Source organism: Copidosoma floridanum, unplaced genomic scaffold (assembly GCF_036245765.1).
Source record: "Copidosoma floridanum isolate Cflo_tuat_1 unplaced genomic scaffold, Cflo_Japanese_pri ptg000004l, whole genome shotgun sequence".
Taxonomy (NCBI): domain Eukaryota; kingdom Metazoa; phylum Arthropoda; class Insecta; order Hymenoptera; family Encyrtidae; genus Copidosoma; species Copidosoma floridanum.
The window spans coordinates 38,924,274-38,951,442 of NW_028321881.1; the positions used below are offsets into that span (position 1 = coordinate 38,924,274).

At 39.7% G+C, this 27,169-nt stretch overlaps 2 protein-coding genes across 2 annotated transcripts; both read right to left on the minus strand.

Annotated features, from left to right (window-relative positions):
* Window positions 1–316: 316 nt before the first annotated feature.
* LOC149375851 (uncharacterized) lies at window positions 317–2,209 on the minus strand. The gene is made up of 2 exons (XM_089597115.1): window positions 1,314–2,209; window positions 317–1,241 (listed from the first exon to the last, which is right to left on the minus strand). Exons 1-2 carry the CDS (start codon window positions 2,207–2,209, stop codon window positions 317–319), a joined length of 1,821 nt encoding a protein of 606 aa, XP_089453241.1.
* Window positions 2,210–2,357: 148 nt separating this feature from the next.
* LOC149375852 (uncharacterized) lies at window positions 2,358–3,293 on the minus strand. Its single transcript, XM_089597120.1, has one exon. It carries the CDS (start codon window positions 3,291–3,293, stop codon window positions 2,358–2,360), a length of 936 nt encoding a protein of 311 aa, XP_089453246.1.
* Window positions 3,294–27,169: the final 23,876 nt, after the last annotated feature.

Below are 27,169 nucleotides of genomic sequence, written 5' to 3' on the forward strand. Positions count from 1 at the left end.
ATCGGCAGATCAGCCGTAACAGATATTTTAGAGTAGGCAGATCGACGTGGAGGTACGGTTCGAGAGTCCCCAGCGAAGCAGGAGGTCGAGGCGTGCACACACGTTTTTGAAGCACAGTGAAGCACGATCTGGGAGTCGCTCCAAGCGTGACAGTGCTCAACGCTCACAGCATATTCCTCGGTAACCATGCGTAGCAGCCTCGCTGCGAGCAGTGCCGCTCGTAGCTCCAATCGAGGGATCGTCATACGTGTTGGACTAGTGGCGTCTGGCTGCAAGCTTTTGATGGGGGTCAACTTGGTCCTGGACATCAAAATACTCACGCAGACACCATCGGCTGGGTTCTCAGAGCGCGAGTACACGACAGCAGCCATCGCGCGCCGGCTCGCGTCTGCAAATGCGTGGAGTTGCAAACTAGTGGCGGGACTGCAGCTGATCCAGCGAGGAATGGCAATGCTGGGGACGCATTCTGCAGTTGAGTCAGAAATCCGCTCCAGCGTTGGGCCATGGCCGCAGGCGCGGGCTCATCCCATTCGAGTCGCGCTTGCCAGAGATCCTGGATGATCATTTTGGCAGTTAAGACAACGGGCGCGATCCATCCACAGGGATCGAAGAGTCGTGCTAGAGCGGCAAGCGTCGCGCGCTTGGTCGGCCGTGGCTGTAGGGTAGGCGGCGTGAGGTGGAAGCAATCGTCAATCGGGTCCCAGCTGACGCCGAGTTCGCTGACAAGACCGTCTGTGCTGAGCTGTCTCCAGGTCGGCCTTAGTCGGGCATCTGGAGAAAGATCACGCAACAGCTCCGGATCGTTGGCCACCCACTTACTCAGAGGGAAGCCCCCAGCTTGCAACAAGCCGATCAGCTGGTCGCGGCGAAGTCGAGCCGTCTCAACGTCGTCAGCGCCAGAGAGAATATCATCGACGTATCGATCTTGTTTGACGACAGGCACGGCCTCGGGCCAAGCATGGCCTTCATCCTCGCATAGCTGGGAAATCGTCCGTAGAGAGAGATAGGGAGCACTAGCTTCACCGTAGGTCACAGTGAGCAACTGATAGTGCTTCGGCGGGCTAGAGTCATCAGTGCTCCACAGGATACGCTGGAGGTCCACGTCACGCTTGTCGATCCAGATCTGCCGAAACATCATCTGGATGTCCGCGCAAAAAGCAATCCGATGCCTTCTCCAGCGGAGCAAGACAGTCGGCAAGCAGGCTTGGAGCTTCGGTCCGGCGTGCAGGATATCGTTGAGGCTATAGCCAGTGGATGTCGGTCGCGATGCGTTGAATACGACGCGCAGTTTCTTCCGGTGGTCGCCAGCTTACCAGATGCCATGGTGCGGGATATAATGCACGAGGCCCGACGACTCGCGCAGCTCCACGTCGGTCAGTAACCGCATGTGCCCGCACCTAAGATACTCGTCCATAAAGCGTGCATATTCGATGGCCATCTCCGGGGCACCCCGCAATCTGCGCTGTAGCGAACGAAGGGATGCTCTAGCGCCGGTTAAGCTCTCTCCTAGTCGCTCAATTCCGTCGCGCTTGAGCGGGAGGCGGACGACATAGCGCCCGTCAGCAGCCCGATGATGATCGGCAAAGATGACCTCGCACTCGATGTCATCAGGAGATTGACGAATTACCCGTGGCACGTCCTCCAATTCCCAAAACCGTTGCATCAGTGCGATTAGCTGCTCGTGCCAAGGCGGAGCTGAGGTGTCCTGTGTCGTCATGCAAGCAGCCGGCGAGGACGAGGTCGCTTGGCCCGGTGCGTGACCGGCGAGCATCCAGCCGGCAACGGTGAGCTGTCCGACGATATCTCCACGGAATAACTGCCCTGGCCGTAGTAGATGGGGGTACACGTCGGCTCCAAGTAGGATATCGACGCCGCCCGGTATTCCAAAGGTCGGGTCTGAAAGATCTGGTAAATCGTTCCAGAGTTCGATGACGGCTGGTTGTAACGGTCCGGAGGGGGTGCAGAGTCCCATTTGTGGCAAGCAGTGCGCAGTCAGCCGCAACGTCCGGGTTGAGTTCCGGGTTTGGAGCTGCAAACTTGCAATCGTTGGGGAGCGCATAAAGACAGCGCCTCCGACGCCAGAGATGCTCGTGACGGCTGGCTCGGGACTGGCGCCAAGCTTTCGAGCAAGGGCAGTGGACGTGATTGAGATCTCCGAACAAGCGTCGACGAGTGCTCTTGCTGTGACTGTCCGCCCCCCGGGGCCCATGAGCTGAACCTTGAGCGTGGGTTAGACGGCTAGCCACAACGGTGAAGCAGCTGCCGCGTCGATCCCGTCCTTGGAGTCCGAAGTGAAGAGACACTGCTTTGCCTCAGCTGGTGCTGTGTCGGGCGCGGCCCTGCACTTGCGACCGCCATCATGGATGAGGCTGTGATGCCGCGCCTTGCAATATTGGCATACGCCTTGGGAAGGGCAGACAGTTGCCATGACCCGGCTTCAGGCAGTTAAAGCACAGCTTGTGCTGAGCGACGAAACCCCTTCGCCCAAGCGCGTCCAGTTCCAGGAAACGGCTGCAGTGACCTACGTAGTGCGGCGCGTGGCAAGCAGGGCAGTCATCGTTGACTGCGTGGGTGGCTAAAGATCGGTGGTTGCGGCTGAGTGGCGTCGGCGCGGGAGGGCGACTGCCGGTCGAGCGTACAGGATCGTTCGTCGATCGGGGAGGGCGCGAGGCTTCCATTGAAGTCAGTGAGCGGCCGCGCCTCCGCAGAAAGCTGGACAAAGTGGCGAAGGAGGCCGCTTCCCCTTGTGCAGAGCTGGCTGCCTCCAACTTTTCGAGCTCGTCTTCCCAGGCTCTCCGAGTCGAGGGGTCCATGGCGGTCGAGGCAAAAGAGACCATCCACACATCCCAATGTTCCACCGGCTGATTGAGCGCTCGCAGTTGATTACGGTGCTTTTCTAAGGCATCGAGCAAGCCCTGCAGACCAGCAGCGGACTCCTCGCGCAGAGGCTTGAGTGTTTGGAGTGCCATGACGTGGTCCTGCACAAGGAGGCGGCGATGCTCGAACCGCGAGACAAGAAGACTCCAGGCCGTGGAATAATTGGAGCCAACGAGCTGCAAGGTGTCCAGAACTGCTTTTGCCTCACCCTGCACGTTTGCCTTTAGGTAGTAAAGCCTCTCGACGTCGGTGAGCCGAGCATCCTGGTGAATGAGCGCCTGGAACAGGTCGCGGAAAGACTGCCAATCCTCGCGACGGCCAGAGAAGAGCGGGATATTGATGCTCGGCAGGCGAGAGCCCGAGTGCGGTCCAGGGAGCGGTCCGGGGAGTGGTAACTGGCCACCACCTCCTGGCATGGCCGGGAACAGCCGACTCCTAGCGTCATACAGGCACGCCTTAGCGTCGAGGTAGTATCCCTCTGCGGACCTTTACAGGGCTCTCAAGGAGGCAACTTTGTCCACAGGTGCGCCCTGAATCAGTTCCTTATGATTGGCTTGGAAGTCATTCCAATAATCAGCGAGTAGCTCGAACCTGGCGTCGACGAGACCCATGCTCCATACTTCGACGCTCTTGGCGGATTGAGTGAATTCCGCGAGAACCTCTAGCAGGGCTTGCTGCATTTCCAGCAACGAGGGCCAGCCTTCGTTATCCCTGTAAATTAGTCACGCGCTGAGCTCGACGCTTGTCTTTCAAACGGCGCCTTGTTACTTGTGGTGCAATCGTGCGTGCCAAATGAGTCTACGTAGAATATTGAGAAAAAGGGCGTGAGGAATCGCAAATGAATCTGTCGACCCGACCAGCCGCGGGATGACGTGAACTAGTAAATCCCGCGGTTTAAACATGAAGCAGCCTGCAATCTGCAACCCAAAACCTCTCGACAGCCTCACTGACTGAGTAATCGCGGTCGCACGCGAGGTCCACGACGCGGACTGCACGGCAGTCGCGGTGGAGCGTCTCTCGCCTGTCACATCTTGTTAAGGCTATCACAACCTCAAATCGCTTTAGCACGTGGCGCGGCTCTGCACGATTGCATCACTTGCAACAGAGGCCAAATGTCTCGATACGTTCTCGGACGTAGAGAATGTATTTTCGCATGATCGCATCTCACATCGTCCTACTTACATTGCTTCGCGTAGCACAGTGGTTCTGGCTGTCCTGGGCTCGATGAGGTTCTGGCGGTTGTCTGTCCCAGTCACGCTATCCGGCTCGAAGGACCAATGTTTAAATTATTCTTTATTAGGACGTCGAGTAAATACAAGATCGGCAGATCAGCCGTAACAGATATTTTAGAGTAGGCAGATCCGGGCAGATCGACGTGGAGGTCCGGTTCGAAAGTTCCCAGCGAAGCAGGAGGTTGAGGCGTGCACACACGTTTTTGTTCTTCTCGAAAAATCAGTTCACTCGCGCCGGCAGAGACCAAGCGAGCAGCAGCTCCCTCTTCTTTGAGCAGAAAGAGGGGGAGGGGAGGGCATGGGCGCGCAAGACAAATCATGCACAAAAAAAAAAAAATTAAAAGAAACAAACCAGGGGGTATAAATGGGTCATGGGACCCACGGTAAGAACGAAGTTCTTTAAACATTACATGAGTATAAAAACACACAATTTCTCAGGTAACAACGGGGTCGCGAGACCCATAGGAAGAACAAAGCTCTATGAAAATTAGTACTGCATTCATGTAGTTCACTAAAACAAAAACTTGAAAAACGAATAAAAAAATAAGTAAATTTAGTTCAGTACTCACGATAGTTGAACTTCGTGAGTACTGTATTTATGCATGACGTATTTACGAAGTTCAACTATCGTGGGGGTTTGCATTAATAGGGCTGGATTGACGATGAAGTTAATGGCAGTTAAGAGAGACGGATCCCTGGCACTGTGTTTTTTCTTGTGAGTCTTGCTTGCTAAAACCGATGTTTCTCAGATCAGTGTTGAATGGTAATCTCTACTGGAATGATTGAGAAGCAATGCAAAAAAAAATTTTGTCAAACGAGTTTGTCTTATCGTAAACGTAGGATTTTATTTTTTTTAATAGAATTATTCATGCAACTCATTGGAATGCAAAAATTTGTTATTTGATCTATTTAATAATCTAGCGTAAGTTTGTATTCGTATATTCGATTCGTGTAGCAATTTGAAACAACGCTACCTGCAGTGGAAAAGATGTGGATAGTAACTGACAAGGATACACAGCACCTTGTGAACAATGATCTTTTACAAGCGTTTATTCCAACAATAATGTAGCTTTAATAAGTAAAATAAGTTTTTTTCAGTCTCAAGGCCCATGTTAATAGCAAAAAATGCTTTTTTTATGATTTCATGAAAATTATTTTTTCATTCATAAGAATTTCATGTCTTTGTTCCTGTGTTCTAAATAATTTACATGATCAGCTTGAGTCACTGGAATAGGCAAATAAATGCTTAGAATAAGGTGGCCTGAAGCGGATATGTTAACGTTTGGGCGCCCAGAAAATTTAGTATTTGTATAACGATAATGATAATTTTTTTTTTTGTAAAATATATAAAAGCTTCAAAATAAATAAGCAATATAGTGTCATTGTCTATTAACTTATAATTTATTATTAAGAATAAGAAAACACTTTAAAAAACCACTTTGCCTTGGGGGACTAAAGCGGGTAATCCGTTAGGGCAAAGCGGATAAGCACTATAATATTAGTGCAAATCGGATACTTGCTAAGCAACCTACTTTGCTCGAGCACACGTTTTTTATTCAAGTATTGCATACCTCAAAAGTTTTCAAACAAAATTCTAATATTTTTGGCTAAATTAAATCTTTAATGGACTCAAATTGGTAGAAAATTATCAACGATGCAATAAGTGTACGCGTTTTGGAATGATCACAAAATACATACCTCTAATTTTTTTTATCAAATTATTAACTTTTTGCAAATTGCGTGTAATAAGGCCATACCACTATGCGGCAGGATCTCATTGAAAATTATAAAATAGGACACGGCTACAAGTAATTGACAGATTTTTTAATTTCTATTTCATGTTGAACAAGTTGAATATCACGACTTATCAAGTGAACTTCTGCAGCAAGCTCAGTATCAAATAGAAATGCACGAATTAGTATGAGCCACCGGCCAACAAACAAACAACCAAATTGCATAATTCAGCCGATCAATGAAATAATCATAATGCGAAACTGATATAGCAAAAGTAAGACTCGAACATTGGCAGTATGCGCATAAGAAAGCGCAGATTTTTCGACGAGCCCGGATTATGCAAGATCCGCCGATAAGGAGAATCGACCTATACGAGAAAGAGAAAAAGAAGAGGGAGCCTTTGAAAGTCGTCCGCCAATAGAGCCTCTCCCAGATCGCGATCCCATGTCACTCGTCAATAGAAAAGTATAATAAAAAAGAAAACCGACATGTAAGCCCGAGCGCGAGCGCAGATTAAAATCTGCGAGATCTTGTGCCTAAAAATAGGCTTATTGAACCCTTTCTCTCTTGCACGCGCTACAGGCGGACTTGGTGGGTAGGTATAGCCCGTACGTATTCATCGAAGGCAGAAGAAATGCAAGGGGCTTATGGCCGGCCGATTGTTATCGATCCTTCTCGTGGCTTTAAATTTATAAGTACTTTTCACTGCAGTCCTCGTGCTTGCATGCATGCACAGAAGAAGCAACAGCGCCCATCTCCAATACATTTATGTAGACATCTGCTGGGAGCCACAAGAGGGCGAGCCGGTAAGGTTAGGTTGGGTTAGGTTAGGTTAGGGAGGGTAAGGTTATCGGCTCATCTGCAATTACGCAGCTAGAGCCATAAATAAGCGCGAAAGGAGGAGGAAGGGATGGAGTATCAACGCTCCAACGAGCGGGGGAATATAACATGTACCGATGGCTCGCTGTCTGCGCGTGCTAGGCGAGTTTAAATAATAGTTTAATAGCTTTTCAAGATCGTTGCTGAAGGGGATTTTCTCATACGTGCCCTTTTTCATTGGCGGAGATAGCTGATTGTATGAGTGTATCATTCTGTGTGAAAGAGAAGTAGTTTGTATGTCTGTACGAGTATGAAGATGTATGGTCTTGCCTTGCCACGGGTGGGAAACTGTTTCGTGCTCTCCGTTGAAAATTTTTATTTAATTTGTCAAGGATAGTTTGAGAGTTTTCAGTCTAGTTTTGTGTGGTTTGTTGTTTTAGAAAATGTTGCAATTTTTGAAACGATGAGCGTCACTTTTTTTTCTTGATTTTCGTTTCACTTACCACTTCCTTTAAAATATTTTCGTGAGTTTCCCTACTAAAGAAAAAGAGAATAAATCCGGACACTTAAAAATGGGAGGGTATTCGCTTTTAGCGCAATTCCAAAATCGCGCCCCCACTGGAGACTTTGAGAACGATTGGTAATCATTAGAAAAGGTAATTATTATGAAAACGAGTTTACGGCTCCATTCACCAGGTGGCCAACCCTTAAATGTCGCTTTTCTACAAGCATGGGGAAATCAATTCATAGTACTGTCCTTTTCTAACCACGACCAATCGCTCTCAAAGTGCCCAGTGGATGCGCGATTTCGGAATTGCGCTCAAAGCGAATAAGGTAAATTGAGGTGTATCGGGAAACTTTTGACGGTGTGAAATTATCATCCTCGGTTTTTCAAAAACTATATCACAATAGTACGTAAAATCGTTTTCAACCGTTAGCGCACATTTTTTTCTATCAATTAAAAAAAAATTAATAATTTGTTTCTTTATAAGTGTTAAAAATCAAATGTGTAAACTTATGTCTAATTCAGCTGTAACGGGACACACTTAATTTGTATTAAGGTAATTTGGGACATCGATTAAGCTAATTTTGGACAAACGCCCAATTTCCAATTTAATTACATGTAATCCAGTCCATATTGCTATTACAGTGATTATTCCTAGATAAATTAACTATTTATAGATAAAACAATAAGAACTGGAGCTTATTTTAGCCAACAAACTGATAAAAGTTGTTTGAAATGAAGAGAGTGTATCCTCACTTACGTTATGTATTGTCACGTTCTGAATCGAAATTTAAGTGATAGGTAGTCGAAAAATATGAAATTTAATTTTTTAAATAATTTTTATATTACAAACCCATATTCTCTACCACCGCATGGACGACAATCGCGCACGAAAAATTTGAGGTTATGATTTAAATTCTCCGTATTACAGATAACTTGGATTGACAATTCTACCAAACTTTAATGTCTGTGATATCTCTAACTCCAGTAACATTAGAAAGTACGAGAAAACGTTCATATTTGTGGAATTATTCGAAAAAAAGTACGTACTCAATTCTGTCCCGCTAAAGCTGAAGTGATTTAACTTTTACGGTAAAGTGGGACATATATGATTTGATCACCACATAAGAATAATCAATTTTTGTTAATTTATCACTTCAACTCAAACATTTTTTTATTGTTTTTCTTATAAATTTCTCATAAAAGGTCTAGTAGAATAAAGAGAAATTTTTTGTTTCAAATAATAATTTATTCAACACTGTTTTCGATGCTGCCCCGAGTTACCTTAAACATTTTTCGTGTCCCGAATTACCTGAATTTACCTTAGTTAGACAGTTGTAAATTTAGTTTAATCCATAATAATTTAGGTAAGTAACTGTAGACAAAAATATATTTGAGATCAGCAGTTTAATATTTAAGTAAATGATCGAAATTTTTAGTGTGAAACTTAACTATTATTAAATAAATAAATGATTTGGTATGTCGCTCTTTCTCATTTGAATTTCTGCACTGTCCGAGATTACCCTCCATTGTACAACATTGAAATTTGTATTAGGCAGTCGTCGGACACACTAAAAATACTTACATAATGCGCGGGTCTTTTTACAGAACTATGGCATAAAAAGTTTGCAAGTACTAAAACTGCGCTAGACGTGGTCACGATACGTAACTTTTGCAATGATATCGTGTGGTAGTCATTTCATTAATCAAGTTACACGCAGCATAACTGTCTTTAAGCGTACATAACCTCATCAAGGTGATATCCCTATTTGATTAACATTACTGTCCGAGCCTCCTCGTGTCTGACTACTGTCTCTTTTCCTAGGAGTCTTCATCATAGGTGTCCGACTTCAGCCGCAAATGACGATAAGTTTTTTAATTAATTATTTAATTATTTTTGAGTGGAAACAATAATATTTCTTTTTAATCTTTACAAAAAAAGGTTTTTTAATAGTAAAAAACGATTTTTGTTGTTGTAAGACTGTGACTTTTTGTCGTAAACAAAGGATATTACTTTTTTATTCTAAAAACTGTCCAGATATACCCTCTTTACCTTAATTACAAAAATAAGTTTTAATGAAAAAAATGTGTACTACTTGCAGTTATAATATTACTCAAATGGCTTGGAAACAAAAATATTTTTTTTTTAAATCAATAATTGAAAGCTAGTTGAAACTTTTATTCTAAGTTTATTCATCATATTTAAAAGAGTCGCTGTTCGATAGTATCTACTTGGTAAAAGCAACTCTTTGTGTTCATTAGTTCTACTTATTTATCCATATTATTACTCAATTTAAACATAACCATTTCTTGCCAAACATTTATTGATATCGTATGTCTTTAATTTTTATAATATGTATATATTACCATTACTTCTGGCGTACCAGAGTTAAGTATATACTATCACTCTCTTTGAAGTGCCAAACAAACAGATAAAATGGACAACGTACATGTCTCACTTTACTTTAAACATAATGAAATTTTCGAAGTTTATTTGGCTCTTTACATTTACGTGATGCACTTATTCGATGAAAAAAGTATCGAGGGAAGAAACCAACACAAAACTTGATACTACAGCAATCGACCTTTGAATCTGTCTCAATTACAGATTTTTGATGATTTGTGCACCAATCGTAACCAATCACGTAACGGTAGTTCGAGAGAAGGAGATACGAGAACACACGAGTTGCACCGTTCTGATGATAGCATACACTTTATGTACTCCACACGGGAAACAAATGGAAGCTATCCCCCGTTGACAGATAGGCCTTGTCCAATGATAGACAAATAGGCGTAGACTATCAGGCGTCTATTAACAAACCGTGTACAAGCAAAGGGCTCCATTATCAGTGCGCAGGGCCACTCTCTCTATACGGGGGATAGTTACGGGAACAACAAAAAAAAGGCAAACAAGAGCAGAAATGGGCTCCAAGGAGGAAAGAGAGGTCTAATTGGCGCAATTATATCGGAAATCGGGCGTCCATCACGTACCCGTGCACACGCTTCGATTTGATTGTCGAGGGCAGAGGCACATCCGCACCGACGATGTCGGGACCCCGAGCGCGCTTCATTTCACCTCTTCTTCTCTGGGACTCACCAGCGTTTCCGGCCGCTTCTCTTGGCCGTGTCTATTTATTCTTCCTCTATTTTTCCTCCCGATCGCGATTGAGTTCGAACTCTTCAAATGAGCCTTTATGCGCCTCGTAATTGCGTTATTATCGCTCGCCCGCGAACGCGTTGCTTCTCCCCTTCTCTTTCCTCACCAGCTCATTTGCTTTGCAAGCGAGCCTTGTACTCTTGTTTCGACCTCCAATTTATCGCTAAGTACATTCCTTCTCGTCGTCAGATTTTTTCAAAGAGACGTTTTTAATAATTCATCTTACTGCCTCGAATTATTGTAAATTTTCTTCGTGAAGGTTTTGTCCCAAAATTTTTTTTTACAAGTGTTAAGAAGTCTCAAAAAATCTTATTAACTTGAGAAAACTCCCAAGTAGACCGGTATTATATGACAATAGATCACTGCTGCCAAAGTGGCTTGAAAATTGGAACGTTTTTCATATTGCCACATAATGAATCTCAGTGCTGGATTGCCGACAAGGCACGTAAAGTCCGTGACCAAAAGCGGCTCTGAGGAAAGGCTTTTTAGTATAAATTTAGTATATTATATAAATCTTCAATTGACGCAAACACTTAAAAAATGATTGACTTGTTTTTAGTATACTGCTGAATTATGCACTTTCTAATAGCTTCGCATCTCGTATGTATAAGTATGTCTTCATGAGACGAGCGATGACAAATCAGTACTCACTGATAATTTCTTGCCTCAATCATATAGATATGGCAAAATCTGATAAGAATTTATAACCAGTATTATCTTCATGTACCTTGTTTGCGCCAGATTAAGAGAACAAAATTATAAAAATTATTTTTTACTGCTACGTACAATAATTTTTATTGCAAGTACAGTGATATTAACCATGGAAATTTTCATCTATCATGGTAAAAATTAAGATGACTAAAATGATAAAACCCGAAACAACGGAATGATACTTGATACCATTCTAGTAAAGTAATTTTTTAAACTATTTTTTCTCAGTGTAGAGTTACTCTCATTCAAGTTTCATGCGAACTACGCATCATAAAAATAAAACTTCATACTGAAATGTTGAAAACATAGATCAAATAAATTAATAATATAAAAAAGAAAAAAAATAGTTGAATAACACGCAGGAAGATAGGGCTCACTTCGTCATCTGTTACTTTTTATTCAAATTAGTTTGCATTGTTCATGTCTCGGTTTATGAAGTTTATTGCTTCGTTATGGGGTTGGGCCATACGTAGTTGGGTACTTGTAAAGCCGAGGTACTTTCATTGCATTTGTTATGTACAGTATGAAAACTTGCGAGGAATCCCGAGGAATTACCGAAAAATCTCTGAAATTCGAGGAAACTCCAAAAACTTTGGAGAAACCCTGGTTTTTTTGACGGAGCATGTGTCGCACACTGGTTGTGCATGAATTGCCAACTGTTCGAGTGCCTCATGCATGTGAAATTCGTCAAACGGCGCACGCCACAGCCAACAGCAATAATCGAAACACACTGGCACACGACAAACAAGCTCCGGGTCAATAAGCGCTCGATCAACTCAATTCTGCGAGACACGAAAGCAAAGGAAAAGAAAAAGCCGTCACCTCGTCACGTACAGTGTATCGATACACGCGGGTGGTGATACCTCGTTTTGTTGTAATGTAAGTGCACACTCACAATCAGCTGGATAACGGTGTACGCTCAGTTTTATGACAGTATAGACTGCCTCTTAGGATACGTATAACTTTTAGGAATCTTTCGTCCTCGCGGCTCGTAAAGCCCGGAGCACAACAGCCGCGGATGCTCGGCTTATTCTTCTTTTTTTCGGGAGGGTCCTCCTAGCGCACGCCATTATCGAAAGTTTTATCGATTCGGCCTCTCATCGTTCAAACTACGAGCCGTACGGGGCCAACGGGCGGTTTTTACGGTGTCGACTTTAGCTGCGGTTAAAAGAGGGGAGAAAGGGGACGCCGTAAAATGTTCGGCGCTCGGAGCTGTAACTCTTGCGCCGTCGATTCCGTTATTATTAGGCGCGACAACTGGATCGTGCAAAAATCGCCGTCACGCGAGAGATCGTTCACTGCGTGTTATGTGTGTGTAAGTTTGCGTGGGGACGAATCACATGTGTAGTCGACGATTTCAATGCAGATGGTTCATTTTTATGGCTAATGCCTAATAGATACAAGTTGCCGTTGTTTTTGTTTTGCCGTGGTTGAGTTATATTAACATTGACCGAGTTGTATCACGAAGTTAGGATTAATAACGAGAATTAAGGGGAGGACATTGTGCGGCTGTGCCATTAAACTCAGATTTTCATTCAAGAAACGGGATTCTACAATAAATCCATACTGTTATATCTACAAGCATAAGTAAATTAAAGAGAATCACTTGAAACGAGAATGTTCGTACAAAGCGTGGCAGCCCTTCATCAAAGATAATTTCTAGGAGAACGATGTCGAAGGTGTGTCAAAAACTACGAGATGCATTAATTTTTTTTTTTTTTTCTATGTAGATACTGTTGGGATTTATTTCAGCCAACCTTGCATCATTTTATCTTTGGCAAACGATTTTTTTTTTCGTCATACAAAACCTTTTTTTCCTTTTATTAGGTGATGATAGGACAAATTAATCATCAGTTTTTCATAAAACTACATACTCACCAAAAATAGATCCTAACTCTACGCCAAATATGGAGATCGTACTGTACTCACCTAAACAGAAAAAATACAACAATGATAAAATTATTTGACAGTTTAAACATACAATAATCACACATTTATTAGACTAGGAACGAGACTAGGGAGCATGTTACAACCATATTCGCAATGGAAAAATGCATTGCTCGCTTATTCAAAATTAAAGGAGCTTTTTATTCCATAAAATCATTCAAATTCCATTAAAGAAACTAAACAAACTGCTTTTTATAAGGTATACTATAGTATAGTATCAATGTATAGTATATAGTTTAGTAACAAATGAAATCATTGCATAATCGTTTGGTAATTATTATTTGAAAGATTTTGAAATCTGAAATCATGTTGACTCCTTACGTAAGAGACAGAATATCTTGTTTGCTCAAAGCTGTACTGTACAAATCTTAGGAGTGAGCAATGTAACCTATTACTCCAATGGTAAGTAACTGAGATTGTAAATTCAATAATTAGCACATTATAATATGTGGTTCATAAGTAATATTAAACAGATTTAGACTTTTTCACATTTGCCTGTAAATAAGTTAAAGTACGAGCCCATAATCACCACAACTGTAAGAATGAAAAAAAAAAAAAAAAAAAATCAACTGCACACGACACCCATGCAGTATTTGCCATTAATAAAACAGTGACAAGGAAGCAAGTAGGTTCGAAAAACAAATCATATGAAACTCGCACAACCAGATCTTGGTGATTGCAGTTCTTCGTCAGCGATTCGCGTGTCTCAGAGGCTGTAATATATAATATTACACACACCATTCGGCAATTGGAAGCCCGATTGAGGCTCGCGCTTCCGTGCTTTCTCGTGCCCGTCTGTACACACCCACTTGCGCTCTCGTCGTCTCGTGACTGCTGCTCGTTACATCAGCTAGCAACTACTCCGCCCATCGCTTTTAATAAACGACCCTTTCCCTCGCCTCCTCAATCGTCCCTTTGCGGATCAACCGCTGCGTTTACCCTCCTCCCCCCCTTTTTTATCGCTCGACTCGGATGAACGCAAGATTTCGTAATGAGACGGTGATGATGAAGGGGATTGTTGGGCACTTGCGTGACAAAAGTGATATTAATATTTTCCTGTTGTGAATTGCTCGAGGGACGAGGTAGTAAGTTTGATTGCGATCGTAATTGAGGAACGTGATTTTATTAGTACTTGTTACCGGCTTTCGCGTTGTTGATCGCGGCAAAGATTAATCTCGTACGTGAAAAAATGGCCACTGAATTCTCGACAAATTGAGTGAAATTGAAATTTGAAATTTCAAAAATTGAAAGAGTGAAAAAGTTGGACAGCAAGTTTTATCCGAAGAAAATTTATTTCAAAGTGGCATTTCTCTGTCCGTAAGACATGAGAGTGTTTTTTAAGTCTTCATACGATCAGGTACATACATAATTGAATTTACACCAGCTTTCTGGGAATCCTCTGTAGAAAATTTATCAATAAAAGTGTTTTAACTTTGTTAATAAGTAACGAAAATGTCTGCTCGTGAGAACACAGTGAAAATTTTAAAAACCCAACAAGGCGGACAAAGAGCAGTTTTCCGAGATCCAACAAACTCGACTTATTCCTTTACCAACCCAGTTGAAAAGATGAAACTCAAATTGCATAACTTTCTGAAAAAAATCTTTCTCATTAGCACACGCTTTTTACGCTGCAAAGACATTTTTTTCCAACCCTTGACCCCAGACGTACGCTAGAAGGTTTTGTTCATTAAAAATCTACACGAACAACACACACAGCTGCGTGGATGGGGGTTGAGATCGTATTCGTACATGGCCAACTAAAGTAGCGATGAAAGAAGTTTGATATGCATCAAGTGTTTTTTGCTCATTCTGTGATAAATGCGACACGTGTAAATACGAATTTTACAGAGGTATATAGATTGTCGAAATTCGGAAGTGTGCCATGTCACCAAGACTATTTATTGTACTTCGCCTTGTAGCGCAAGTGCCTCTCGATTCCCTTATCTCTTCGAGAGCAAGCTGCTTAGAGCTGCTTATCGATCTTCGACGCATATTTTACGACTTTTTTCCTTCTCTCCCTTCCTCATTTTCTTTGCTAGGCTTTTAGGAAACAGTAATCTACAGGTTGTTCTCAAACGTCAAGATTTAAGTTTAGCGGGTAGGTACTAATGTAAGCTTTGGAAAATCCTACACTACCTCGTGTTCCTATAATCTGAGTAGCCATAATTGAAGATTTTCCCTTCATGCCCCATTGAAAAAAAAAACTTGTAAATTCTACTCGACTTTTATGATGTCCTGCACACTTTTTACAAGTTTATATCTTCGTCGATTTTTGTTCATGGGTAAAAGGAAAAAATGGATATCCAATATTTTTCGATTATCTACCTAATGAGAAAAACAAATTGACAATGTTTATTTCGGAAAAAAACACCTAGTTGCAAAAGTTTGACGGAGAACAAAATAAATAACTTTTACCAAGTTTCATCAGTGAATAAAAGATTTAATTACGCACAATCTTTCTATTTCTATCTATACAGGAATATCAGTAGAGTACGCATTTTGACTACCAATGGTAGAGTTACAAGAGAGAAAGAGGCCCGACTTTTGTCTGTTTTGAATCAATATTGTATGAAAAATAAGTACAATGTATGCAAAGTGTTATTAAATAAAATTTTTTTCATGGTAAATGGTAAAAAAATTACTTTTCGTTATAGACACAATGAAATGAAAGCTATATGTTTAGCTAAATTTCTAAATTCGCAGTTGGACGATAAATACCTGTTTTTCGAAGATATTTCCCTGGTAGAAAATTACTACGTAAGCTGGCTAGAAACTCGTCAACGTACATGTGTAAATGGGCTTATAATATGTTGACGAGTTTTTAGCTAGTTTATGTAGTAACGTTTCTACCAGGGTTGAAAATTACTGAAAGTGAGAGAGTAAAAGATAACAAAGAAAACGATAAACACACATAAAAAATCTACTGGATGGATTGCGATTTTATAATATGATTGTTTTTTTCATTCTCTTTATTTTTTTAAGTTAAAAATCAATACCACCAATTTATATGCAGTATACAAACTGATTGAGTGATTTTAGTTAAAAGTCAACAAATAACTTAGCTTATTAAAAATGTTTGATTCTTTGGATTTTGATCGCTCAATAAAATTGTCGGTTGTATTTATTGTACAAAATGAGGCTACGTTGTTATAGGCTGGAGAACTCAAGTATTTATGTATATAAAAATAACAAATGAAAGAATAGTGAAATTACTTTTTTTTTGTACAGATTACAGTCAACCAGGGCGTTGGTTAATCCTTAAGTTTTGAAATTATCCCAAATATCATCGAATGTTAGAGTAAGGGATAAAAGAAAACCACGCTAAAAATTTTTATATTCAAATTCATAATGTAATTTTTTGGAGACACATACACAGAACTACGAATACAAGATACACGGAGACCCTTTCATAAAATGATTCCGATCACTGGAGTATATATATTTGCTTCACTGAAATCGTGCTCGTACATACATACCATATTCGAAATGGACATTCAGTCCAGCAAACAAGATACACATGTACGTGGCTAAAACTAAATATGATCTGACGCACCTTTTTTTTAGTAAATGAATTTTTTTTTCACTTTTTTCGGTTTTCATTAACAGATAAACGCATGTAGTCTGATAGCGGTGAATATGAATATAATATAAATGAAAAATAGAGATTTGCATGAAATGTATGTTCACTGGGAAATAAGAAAGTAAGGAAAAATGTGCAGAAAACGCTGTTAGTTTCATTGAGTTTTCCTCTTGGTTTTTCTGGCTTGGCGAATTTTTTTTAAATTTTATACAATTTTATTTCTTTTTACGCTCTTCAATAGTGAAATATTTTTAATTTTCAGAGTAACCTATATTGTAGAGAATTAAATCACAAACATTATGATGATCTATGCTGGAATTTATTTATCAATTTTATTACCAAAAAAGATTAATAATTTCGAATGAAATTGACCTGTGTATGATGTAACATGTTCGAGGTGATTGTTACTATGAAACTGTTTTTAACAATTAACAAAGATAAAAAAACTGACAGAGGATTAGAATTAAATGAAATTACCTCACATGACTGTCGAGTATAACTTTATATCGTTACTTGGTTCTTTGCAGGCATAGTTTACCTAATTAATTATATTAGTTTATACTCCACGGCCATATATATTCGACAAGTCTATAAGATTCGAGGGAATACCCGAATTCATCGAAGCGTCAATAATGAGAAAACTCAGCAGCTTCGTCCCCCTCCAGTTTCAAATGCACTGAAATATGTATAACATCAGAAGCTAATACTGTTAAATTAAGATATTTTCGATCACTGAAATTTGTCGTGGGCAGTAGTTCAAACAAACATTTATAAAAAAATGTTTTTATGCACCGTAAAAAGTTTAAATGTAATGCATGAAGTTATAAAAACTACAACTCAGATTACATGTCCAAGTATCACGATACACATTCATTGTCGGTAGTGTCGGTTACTATGCCAACTGATGCAAATATACCTTTCGGACTTTCAATGTCATTTGTATGTATAGGTCCCACCGCCAAAGAATAATTATAACTTTTCAATAGTTATGTAGCTTCTAAAGTTGGTCAACGATAGGCAGAACTTATTGTAATTTATGATTAACGTGGTGTTTATGGTGTTTACAATATTTATTGACAAACTAGATGAACAAAGTTTCACTGACCGTACGTATTATAGAACAAAGATAAATAAAAAAGCTTTCGTTGGTTTGGTAACATTTGAAACAAGCAATCATTCTGATTGTTGTAAAAGGCAACATTATGATAATGAAAACCAATTTTTTCCTTTGGACTACTTTACTTAAGGTGGTTCTTCACGATGGTGCCGTATCAAAGCGACACGGGACCCTGTGGTTTTCTAATTTTCGATTAGCTTATTATTTGCAACATAAAATATGTTTTACTGGCACTTGACTATAATATCATTGCATTTACGTACAAATAAACAAGCTAATAAAGTCAGAGTAAGAGTTATAAAAAAATTTTTTTTTGACGCAAGGTTCTGAAAATGGCATGTACGCTCCTACTCAAGCAGACGTTGCCGCAGTTTACACGGCAGACATTTCGTTTACGATTAAATATCGTATACTAATTCCCTGATAAGCCCAAACTTTTGTTATATTATTAGAAAGCTGAAAAGTTCTTCTTTCACTACAAACTTTTTCTATTACGATCTTAAGTCTACTTTACGAGATATTACATGATATCGTAGTATGGAAAAGTAACCTACATAAGAATGCATGTTAAAAGTGCATTTTTTGACTGACTTGTTTTCAAAAATTTGCCTGATAAAGGGACTTAAAATTTTAAGAGAAGATGCCTTATAACTTTAATAACAATCCCTTCAAGTTTCCCTGTAAGTTTAAGTAAATGGGTTCGGTGAAGAACCACCTTAAGTATCAGATCTTTCAAAGAAAGCAATCAAAATCGATATGCATTAAAACAAAAATCGCATAAGTTTTCCGTAAGGTGCAAATTAGGAACACAAGTAATTATCATCTCCCACCTTGAAAGTGCAAGGTAGCTCATGAAAGAACCAAATACCTCTACGTACACTTCCGCAAGTGGTTTGTAAGGCTCATTAGTTCGCCCTGCCCCTCCTCCGATTTAACTGTTCCGTCGCTCGATCGTGAAACCTCGTACAAGTATACTTACGCGTGCTTACGCGGGCAAAAAGAACCACTTTTGGCGAAGGGAGAGAGCTAAAAGCTCGCGTGCGCAAAACAATCGGTGCTCCCAGGTGGGCAGATAAAGCACACGTTCAAAGGGAAACTAATCGACAAATCGTAGGCGTCACGGTGTAGCGTAGTTCGGCTTTGTTGATTTTTTTCTTCTCGACTTTTATTTTGTTCTTTATTCCATGATCTTTAGGTGAAAATCGGAAAAATCTGCACGGAAGTGTTCTATCTTGGATAATCTCATTCTTTTTCGGGAGCATGGTTTTTTGGTTTTCTAGTGCTTTTTTGATCAAAGTAAGGTGGAATCTATCGTGTTTTGGGCTGCAAATTGGAGTAAGAAGTATTTTTTCTTCATTATTGTTTTTTGTTTGATCTTGATATTAAGTCACGATTGCACTGTAAAAGTGTCATATATTTTTACTCAACAACTTCGAGTGTACAAAATTAAATTTCCAAATTAATTTAAGTAATTTTCATCTAATCAAATTCAAATTAACTTAATTCCATCGATACGCAACTTGTGGATATACAGTATATAACTATAAGCATTGGAAAATGTCTATGTATAATAATTAAATCATGATGATGTTAAGTATATTAAATGATTATAGAATATCAACAGAAAGTATCAACTATTGGGAAAAACCACCTTACTAAGCTCTGCGTGCATAAAAGTTTGATTATTTTTACTATACTCTATACCCCTGATGATTAAATAACATTTTATTAAAATATGGTAAATAAAATTCAATATTAAAATGTGATTCAAATCTTCATATTGTGAGTACCAAATAAAGGTTCAAGCTCCTGGACGTCGTATTCAACAAGTAATTTTCAACGAAAATTAGAAAGGTACAACAAAAATACAGAAAAAAACTTGAGTTACACATAATGTAATGATTTACGAAAGTATATTATATTAAGCACAATAGTTTGAAAACTTTTAATTTCAATTAAACGTCGTTCTATGTATAATAGCTAAGTTAAAAAAAAAAAGAAATCACATCATTGTCCAATAACAACATATTTACTAGTAGTAGTATTCACATTCCAACTTATACCCATTTCAGAGTTTTTACATATTTTGTATCCCTATTCTCTATCTCCCTTGTCCTTTTTTCCGTAATTACTATCTTATTTCCCCAAGTATGCGGATCTTTTGTGCGGGCCCCTTGCAAAGTTCCTTTCGGACGACTCGGTCATCCAACCTACTAGGGATTATTTACAGGGCGGCATGATTGTATAAAGCACACCCCAACTATTATGAATTTTAATGGAAGAATATTTTCTAATAAACCATCAAATCTGCTGTAGTACCGACTTTTTTATAACCAACAGTGGACTTTTACCCGATGAGCTGGCCAAGTGTTGGCTTTCCTTCGAAAAGGAAGTCCCTGGAGGTCCAGTGATCACCAGAAAAAAATTTACCATTCGTTTTAAAATTCGCATAAGAGGTGTTTGGGCATCCTGGATACTCATCGCATCGGAAAATACCGAGAATAGAATCTCGATAATTTTCGATGGGATTAGAACCCACGATCCCTCGAGTATCTCCAACTAGGAGGCTAGCACGCTAACTACTAAGTTATCGAAGCTCCTAGAAACCGATTTACTATAAAAGAGATATCCAAAATTGTGGGGGGCGGGCTTTGGGGCACTTTAAAATGAATCGGAAGGGCTGAATGGTATTTGGGATACTGGGTCAAAATTTTATTGGATTAAAATAACGGAGACATTAAACAAATTTTACCCTAATGTGTAGGGGGTTAGAATGGAGTATTGAGGGGGCTGTAGGCAAGGCTCATTACCCGCTCCACCCAATGAACCACAATTAACTATATAATGTAGAAAGATATGCGTATACACACACCACATACAAGAGAAGAGGAGAGGAGAGAAATTCAGATCTTACAGCATGGCACAATCTGTACAAATAGTATGCCTGTACAGTGCCATATGACTGTTATGTGCGAGGGCGAGAGAGGAAAGAAGAGGAAACTTAAAATCAAGGGAATTTATCAATCTCTTTGGGAATTCTGAAACCTCGTAAAGCTTAGCTGTTTTCAAGTAAAGTGGTAACTTCGATGGTAAAGAAACCCGAAAAGATGTGCGCGTGTAGATCATTGAACGAATAGTGTACCAGCAGTGCAGATAAGTGTACTAGAGAGTAAGAGCAAGAAACTTTCAATATTTATAGATTACGATAGTGCAGGTGACATCTGAGGCAAGTGTCAGAGATGTTGCTTGTTCTTTAGTTTTTGATACCAATGGAAAAAGTTAAAGAGATAACAGGAGATATCAAATTAAGTGTAAGCAGCCGCAACAGTGAAACGAGAGTTGAAGTATCGTAAGAACATTAGAAGTATCAGATGGACTAAACACGCGTGAAGAAGGCCTATTTTATAGGACGACAGGAGGAAGAGAGAGAGAGAGAGATAATGCTGAGCGTGACAGAAGCAGGGTGAGTGATATAAAGAGAAAGCTGATCAGGAGTAAAGTGCAAAGTAAATACTAAGTATTTTCTCCCAGTCAACGGGGAACACATGATTTCGAGAGTACGTCACGTTTGTAGAGACGATATTGCTTCGGTGCATTGAGAAAAGTACGTAAGAGAGAAAGAGAAAGGGGTAGACGTGTGTGAGCCGTGAGGGTGCCTATATTTTTTTGTGCGTATGATAGGTCCTCATGTAGCTGTCATGCTGGACGAGGACACTGATTACAAAACAAAAAAAGGTTCATTTTCAAACTTTAAGACAACAAGGTCACTTTTAAAAATATTTTTTTTTTCTTCGTATTTTAAGTTGGCTAATATATTCTGTTATAATAATTCTTCAACAATACTGTACATACAAAACGGTTGAATACCCTTTTATTTACACAAAAAATCAATTAAAATACATTATCTTAACAATTTTTGTCCATTTAATGTTCGTGCAATGTTTTCTACTACTTTAAATTTGGTTGGTGTATTTTACAACATGTTGTATGTATTATTTAATCAAATTCATTTGCCAAAACGATTCAACAAGTCAGTGCTCATCATCCGTTTTAATAATATTAATGACTTTAGCGGTAAGGTATAATAATCTTCCAAGAAAATATGGATTAGATAGAAGTCAAATCAAGTACCATCCCTCGATTACTCACCTGCAGTTACAATTTCTTGAATTCTAACTACCAAAGCTCCTCCAAAAAGTAATAACTTTGAAAACTGAGAAAATGTACTAAGGCAGTGTGGGCAAAAAAATATATTTAGCAGCGCAACAAACAAGATTTAATCAAAAGACGCAATCTACAGTCGTAGTTGAAACAGAGCATGCTAGTCGTTTTGTTTTTTTTCCTCACAGCAAGGCAAAGGAAAAATAGATAATTACACGTTAGTTAGCCTATTTTTCTCTCATTCTTCGTCTTTTTCTCTTCATTCCCAATTAATTATGCAACGAGCATTAAGTAAAGCTCACCTCTCGTCGAGATAAATATTCTCGCAATGGAATACAATGGAACGTCGCTAACTACTTGATTTTCTCCTTTTATCACTTTTTTCTCTTTTTTTCAAAGAATTAGCCGCATACTTGTACATACGGTGGTATAATAATATATTGCGTACGAGTTTTCAAAGGCTTCGATTTACGAACCGAGAGGTTTACGGCACGAGCCGAAGGCGAGGGCCGTAACGAGGTTCGTAAAGAAGCCTTTTCGAACGAATTTTGTATACTATTTTTCCGCCTGAGAACCCAAAATCAAGCGGTGAAGGTGCTATTTTGAGGTTAGAAGGCGGAAAAAGTTTTTACGTCCAGGGAAGCGAGGCCTCTGCTTTGAGACGACCTACTGTATAAATATTGCTGGTATTAGAGGGGAGAAAAGCGTAGGATAAAAACTACGCTTTTAAAAAGTCACTCTGCCGGTATTATGAGGGATTTCTTGCCCTTTTTATACTAAGACACGTCCACTTCCTTTACTTGTCGTCTGAAAATATTCGTTTTTTCTGCTCAAGTATCTACCTTTTACGAAGGCTTTTATGTCAAATGCGTATGGAAATAAAGATACTTATCAACGGAACCAGATCCTTATATTTGTATCCCAAGGTATACTACTCTTCACAAATAAATGTTACTGTTACGTCGGCGCAACGTATTATTTGAGCCTAAGCTTTCGCTCAATAGCTCGGGATTCACACTGGGCGCGTAGGTGGGATGCGGGGTTAAAAGGGTAATTCAGCTTAAAGACGCGTTTCTCAAAAAGGGGTACAATTGCTTTCACGCGACTAAGACTGACTGCTGTGCAATATTCCGATGCACTTGCTCGCGGTTTTCTTTTGTCAAGAGCGGTGTATACCTCGTTCACGATCTAAAAACAGTTAACACCGTCACGAGTAAGGATATCGTATGTAATTTGACCTTGACACATTAATATCACGGTAGGCATTTGCCTTAACTCGATCGTTCGTTGTTATTCTAATAGTATTATTACCACGGAGGGCAACGGATTGTCCTTGGCTAATTTGATATTACCGATGACCGAAGGATGCCAATACTGTGGCGAGTAATGGCGTTCGCGAAGAACACTTTATACTGGAGATTAATTTGTTATTACCGGTGACCGAAGGATGCCAATACTGTGGCGAGTAATGGCGTTCGCAAAGAACACTTTATACTGAAGATTAATTTGTTATTACCGGTGACCGAAGGGTGCCAATACTGTGGCGAGTAGTGGCGTTCGCGGAAAACACTTTATACTTCCCGGTGATCCACGGGTGTTAATATGGCATTCGCGCAAACAAACACTTTATACTTCCCGGTGATCCACGGGTATTAATATGGTATTCGCGCAAACAAAACACTTTATACTTCCCGGTGATCCACGGGTGTTAATATGGTATTCGCGCAAACAAAACACTTGATACTTCCCGGTGATCCACGGGTGCCAATACTATGGCGAGTAATGGCGTTCGCGCAAACAAAAACACTTTATACTTCCCGGTGATCCGCGGGTATTAATATGGCGTTCGCGCAAACGAAAACACTTTACACTTCTCGGTGATCCACGGGTACCAATACTAGGGCGAGTAATGGTATTCGCGCTAAAGGAAACACTTGGTCAAAAGAAAGAATATGATATGTTGTCACTTACTTTTATTTAAACGCGAAAGTTGTTATACAGACGTTGAACCAGCGTGAATGTAAGTCGCTCTCGAGGAAGATCAAGTGGCAGTAGAGACGGACTCTGGCAACCAGTTGATCGTACGAGGGTGGTAGCGAAATTCGACAGTGTCCTCGCTTCACAGAAGACTGGGTTGTAGCAGAGTTGGGCTCTCACTACTCAGTCTACTTCGAAGGGTATCGTCGAATTTCGCGTGCCGAATTGAAGTGGTTTACCTCGCTTCGCAGTAGACTGGGTTGTAGCAGAGGCGAACTCTTACTACTCAGTCCACTTTGAAGGGCTATCTTCGAGCCGAGTCGAGTCGAGTCAAACTCTGAACTACGAACTGCAAACTGATTTTCCTCTGGGCCTACGGGCCTTTTTATTGCGAGAAGCGGACCTCGGTCACGCGCTGGCTCAAAAACGCAGGAAAACTTGCCGGGGAAAAATTTTGAAGAAAAGACAATAGCCGAAAATCTAATTGGCTAGAACTGCTCTAGTTTAGCCACTCAGAAATTGGCACATCCCACATCCGGCTTGTTCTCCTCTGTGCGTCAAGAGAAGGGAAGGTGATTCACTTACTCATGCCCTTCCTTTCTCTTTTACAATCAAAAGTTCATTGCAAAAAGAGCGGTGAAAATCGCTTAACAATTCGGTTGATGCTAGGGTGAACAAACGATTGGTGAGCTGTTAGTTAATACTACTACTTAAGCGCCAAAACGGTGGCTGCGGCCGTACTAACTTATAATTAGCGGTGGTATTTATAATAATAGTAGTAACAATAATAATAATAATAATAATAATAATAATAATAATAACAATAGTAATAATCATAATGATGATAATAAGAATAGCAGTTGTTAGAATACTAGTGCTTTGCTTGTTGTGAGTTAACATAATTTGTTTTACCGATAGTTTGAATGTTTATAATGTTACGAAAATAATGCGGAATTTTGGTATAATTTTGGTAAACATGTTTTTCTGCTGCTAGTAGTTGGAGAGGGAGTCGTCTCGTGGTACCCTGGGGAATCAGGACTCTGTTACCCCTATTGGAGGCAGGCATACGGACTCTCTCTCCGAGTCAAGAAAAAGGGAAGGGCTATTTTCCGTTTTTCCTTTACATTCGGAAAAAGGTGTTAGCAATCAACTAGATTACAAATTAGACTATTGCAGTATGTTTATGAAATTATTAATTCGATGAAAAAATGGTTACTCTGTAAATTATGAGTTTGCTAACTTGAATGGTAAAAATCGGATAGTTCTTTGAAGGTTACTAAAGTTGTGTACCAAATTTGTTATAGTTAATATGTAATGTAGTTGTTTGCTAGTGGTGTAGTACGTACTGGTTGTTTGTGATGATTCTGGCTTGTAATAATATTTTCGCTTATTTCTATGCATTAATTCTAAGCTATCCTAATGTTCAACCTTATGTTTATCTAACATTATATCTGAATTTAATATTTCAGTTTAACTGTTCCCAGTTAAACTTTTGTATCGATGGTTGTAGAAAAATATTTTATTTTGCATTTCCGGTCAGCGTGGGCCAGCGTGCATGTAAGTGAGTCATGCATGGTCGTAGTACCTTAGCTACGAGCATTCTTGCAGGTGATTCACCTCTTTGCAGATGCACGTTGGCCCCTGCGTTTTGTATTTTAAAATCGGCACGGAAAGATTTGAAGCAAGAGGAAAAAAAATTAATGTGGATACACCGTTGTTACATTACGATGGATTTTTTATCGTTTGTCTGTAATAGGCAGAGTATTTTACGAAATTTACGTTTCGTCTCGTTTAGTTAAGTTTAGTTAATGCTTTAAAAAATAAAACATCTTTTTTAGAAAATTTTGTCCAAAAATGTATAATGGATCGTTAAATTTTTTTATTAAATTCAGAAAAAAACAAACCAACTATTTCGTTACATTTTTTACTTGGAAAGGAAAATATTGATTAGATTAGAAAAGTAGTGTGTGGTTTTTTTTAACCTTAGAAAAATGGAATGAATATTGAATTTTATTTATCAAAAATGATACGGAATCATTTAGTTTTACTTGATTTCATTTTTGTTTTAAGAATGCAACTTTACCATCAGGAGCTAAAATAAAAAAACTTTAAATTACTTCAAGCACCCATTATCTAAAAAATGATCTTCCCCACATGTAAAAAAGCCTTATACTTTTTATTGCTCTTCATAACTTTTACTCCACGAGAAACCAGACATTACAAACACCCCAGGATAGGTGACCCGATAAACAAATTGTAAATGTATGACATATCCGACACAAACAACAGATGTTTTCAGTTGTATAACAAGTATGCCACACAACCTATCAGTCGCTGCTGCTTTCCTACTCCCAGACTTTTACAGGAGACCTAAGCCACTGCCTTGTCCTTTCCTTTCCTTTTTCAATTACTATAAATGCAACAAAAGTACGCTAAGAAAATATATTTACATTGATAAGTATAGTTATGAATTAATAACTGTTTTCCGTAATCAGCGCAGTTATGATTCTCACTAGATAAAAGCTAGTAAAATGAAATAAATATATTGTAATATCCTTCTTACTTTTACTCTTATTTCAACTAACGATATCTTTTATCGCTACCTTTAATAATAATACTTATGAAAGCTTACAATATACTTAATTATAGTAACATCAAGCTAATAATTAATATTTATTGTTACTTTACTTACTATGATATTATTAGACAACTAAATATTACCATTATAGCTATCACTATAACAGAGTCCACATTCTTATTGTTATTATTATTTCTATTACAATTGTAATTATTATCAGTATCATCGTCGTCGTCATCGCCAATAAACGAAGTTGTAAAGGAAAACTGGAGGAAAGGTAGGAAATCACCCTCCCAATCCTTCCCATCGTCCTTCTCTCTCGTACCACGGGCTGGAAAGAGAATTTTCCTTGAAATTTTTCTAAATTCGCAAGATATTGCGTGCTAAATCATGATTAAGGACCTCGAAGTTTACGTGACTTAGAAAACAGTCTTTCCAATTTGATGATACTTTGACCCTCTTACCAATAACCCAAACAAGTATGTAAGGGCAGCGTACTCCAACTGATCTGTGCGAAAAGCATGTGAGGTCCCCAACATGCCATACTTATACAATCAATGACTCTCACTCAGCACACCACCCTCGACTCTCCTTTGGTCAAGGTCCTTTGTTCCACTGCTTCGAATAGGCAGCTCACATTCAGCACCACCCACAAGCAACTACCCTTACCGCACGTCAGTTCGAATTAACGCTTGTGCAGAGACTTAAGGTAGAACATCCGTGGGCCGAGTTAGCGAGTGAAGTGTTATTTACCGTATGATGAAAGTCTTATAG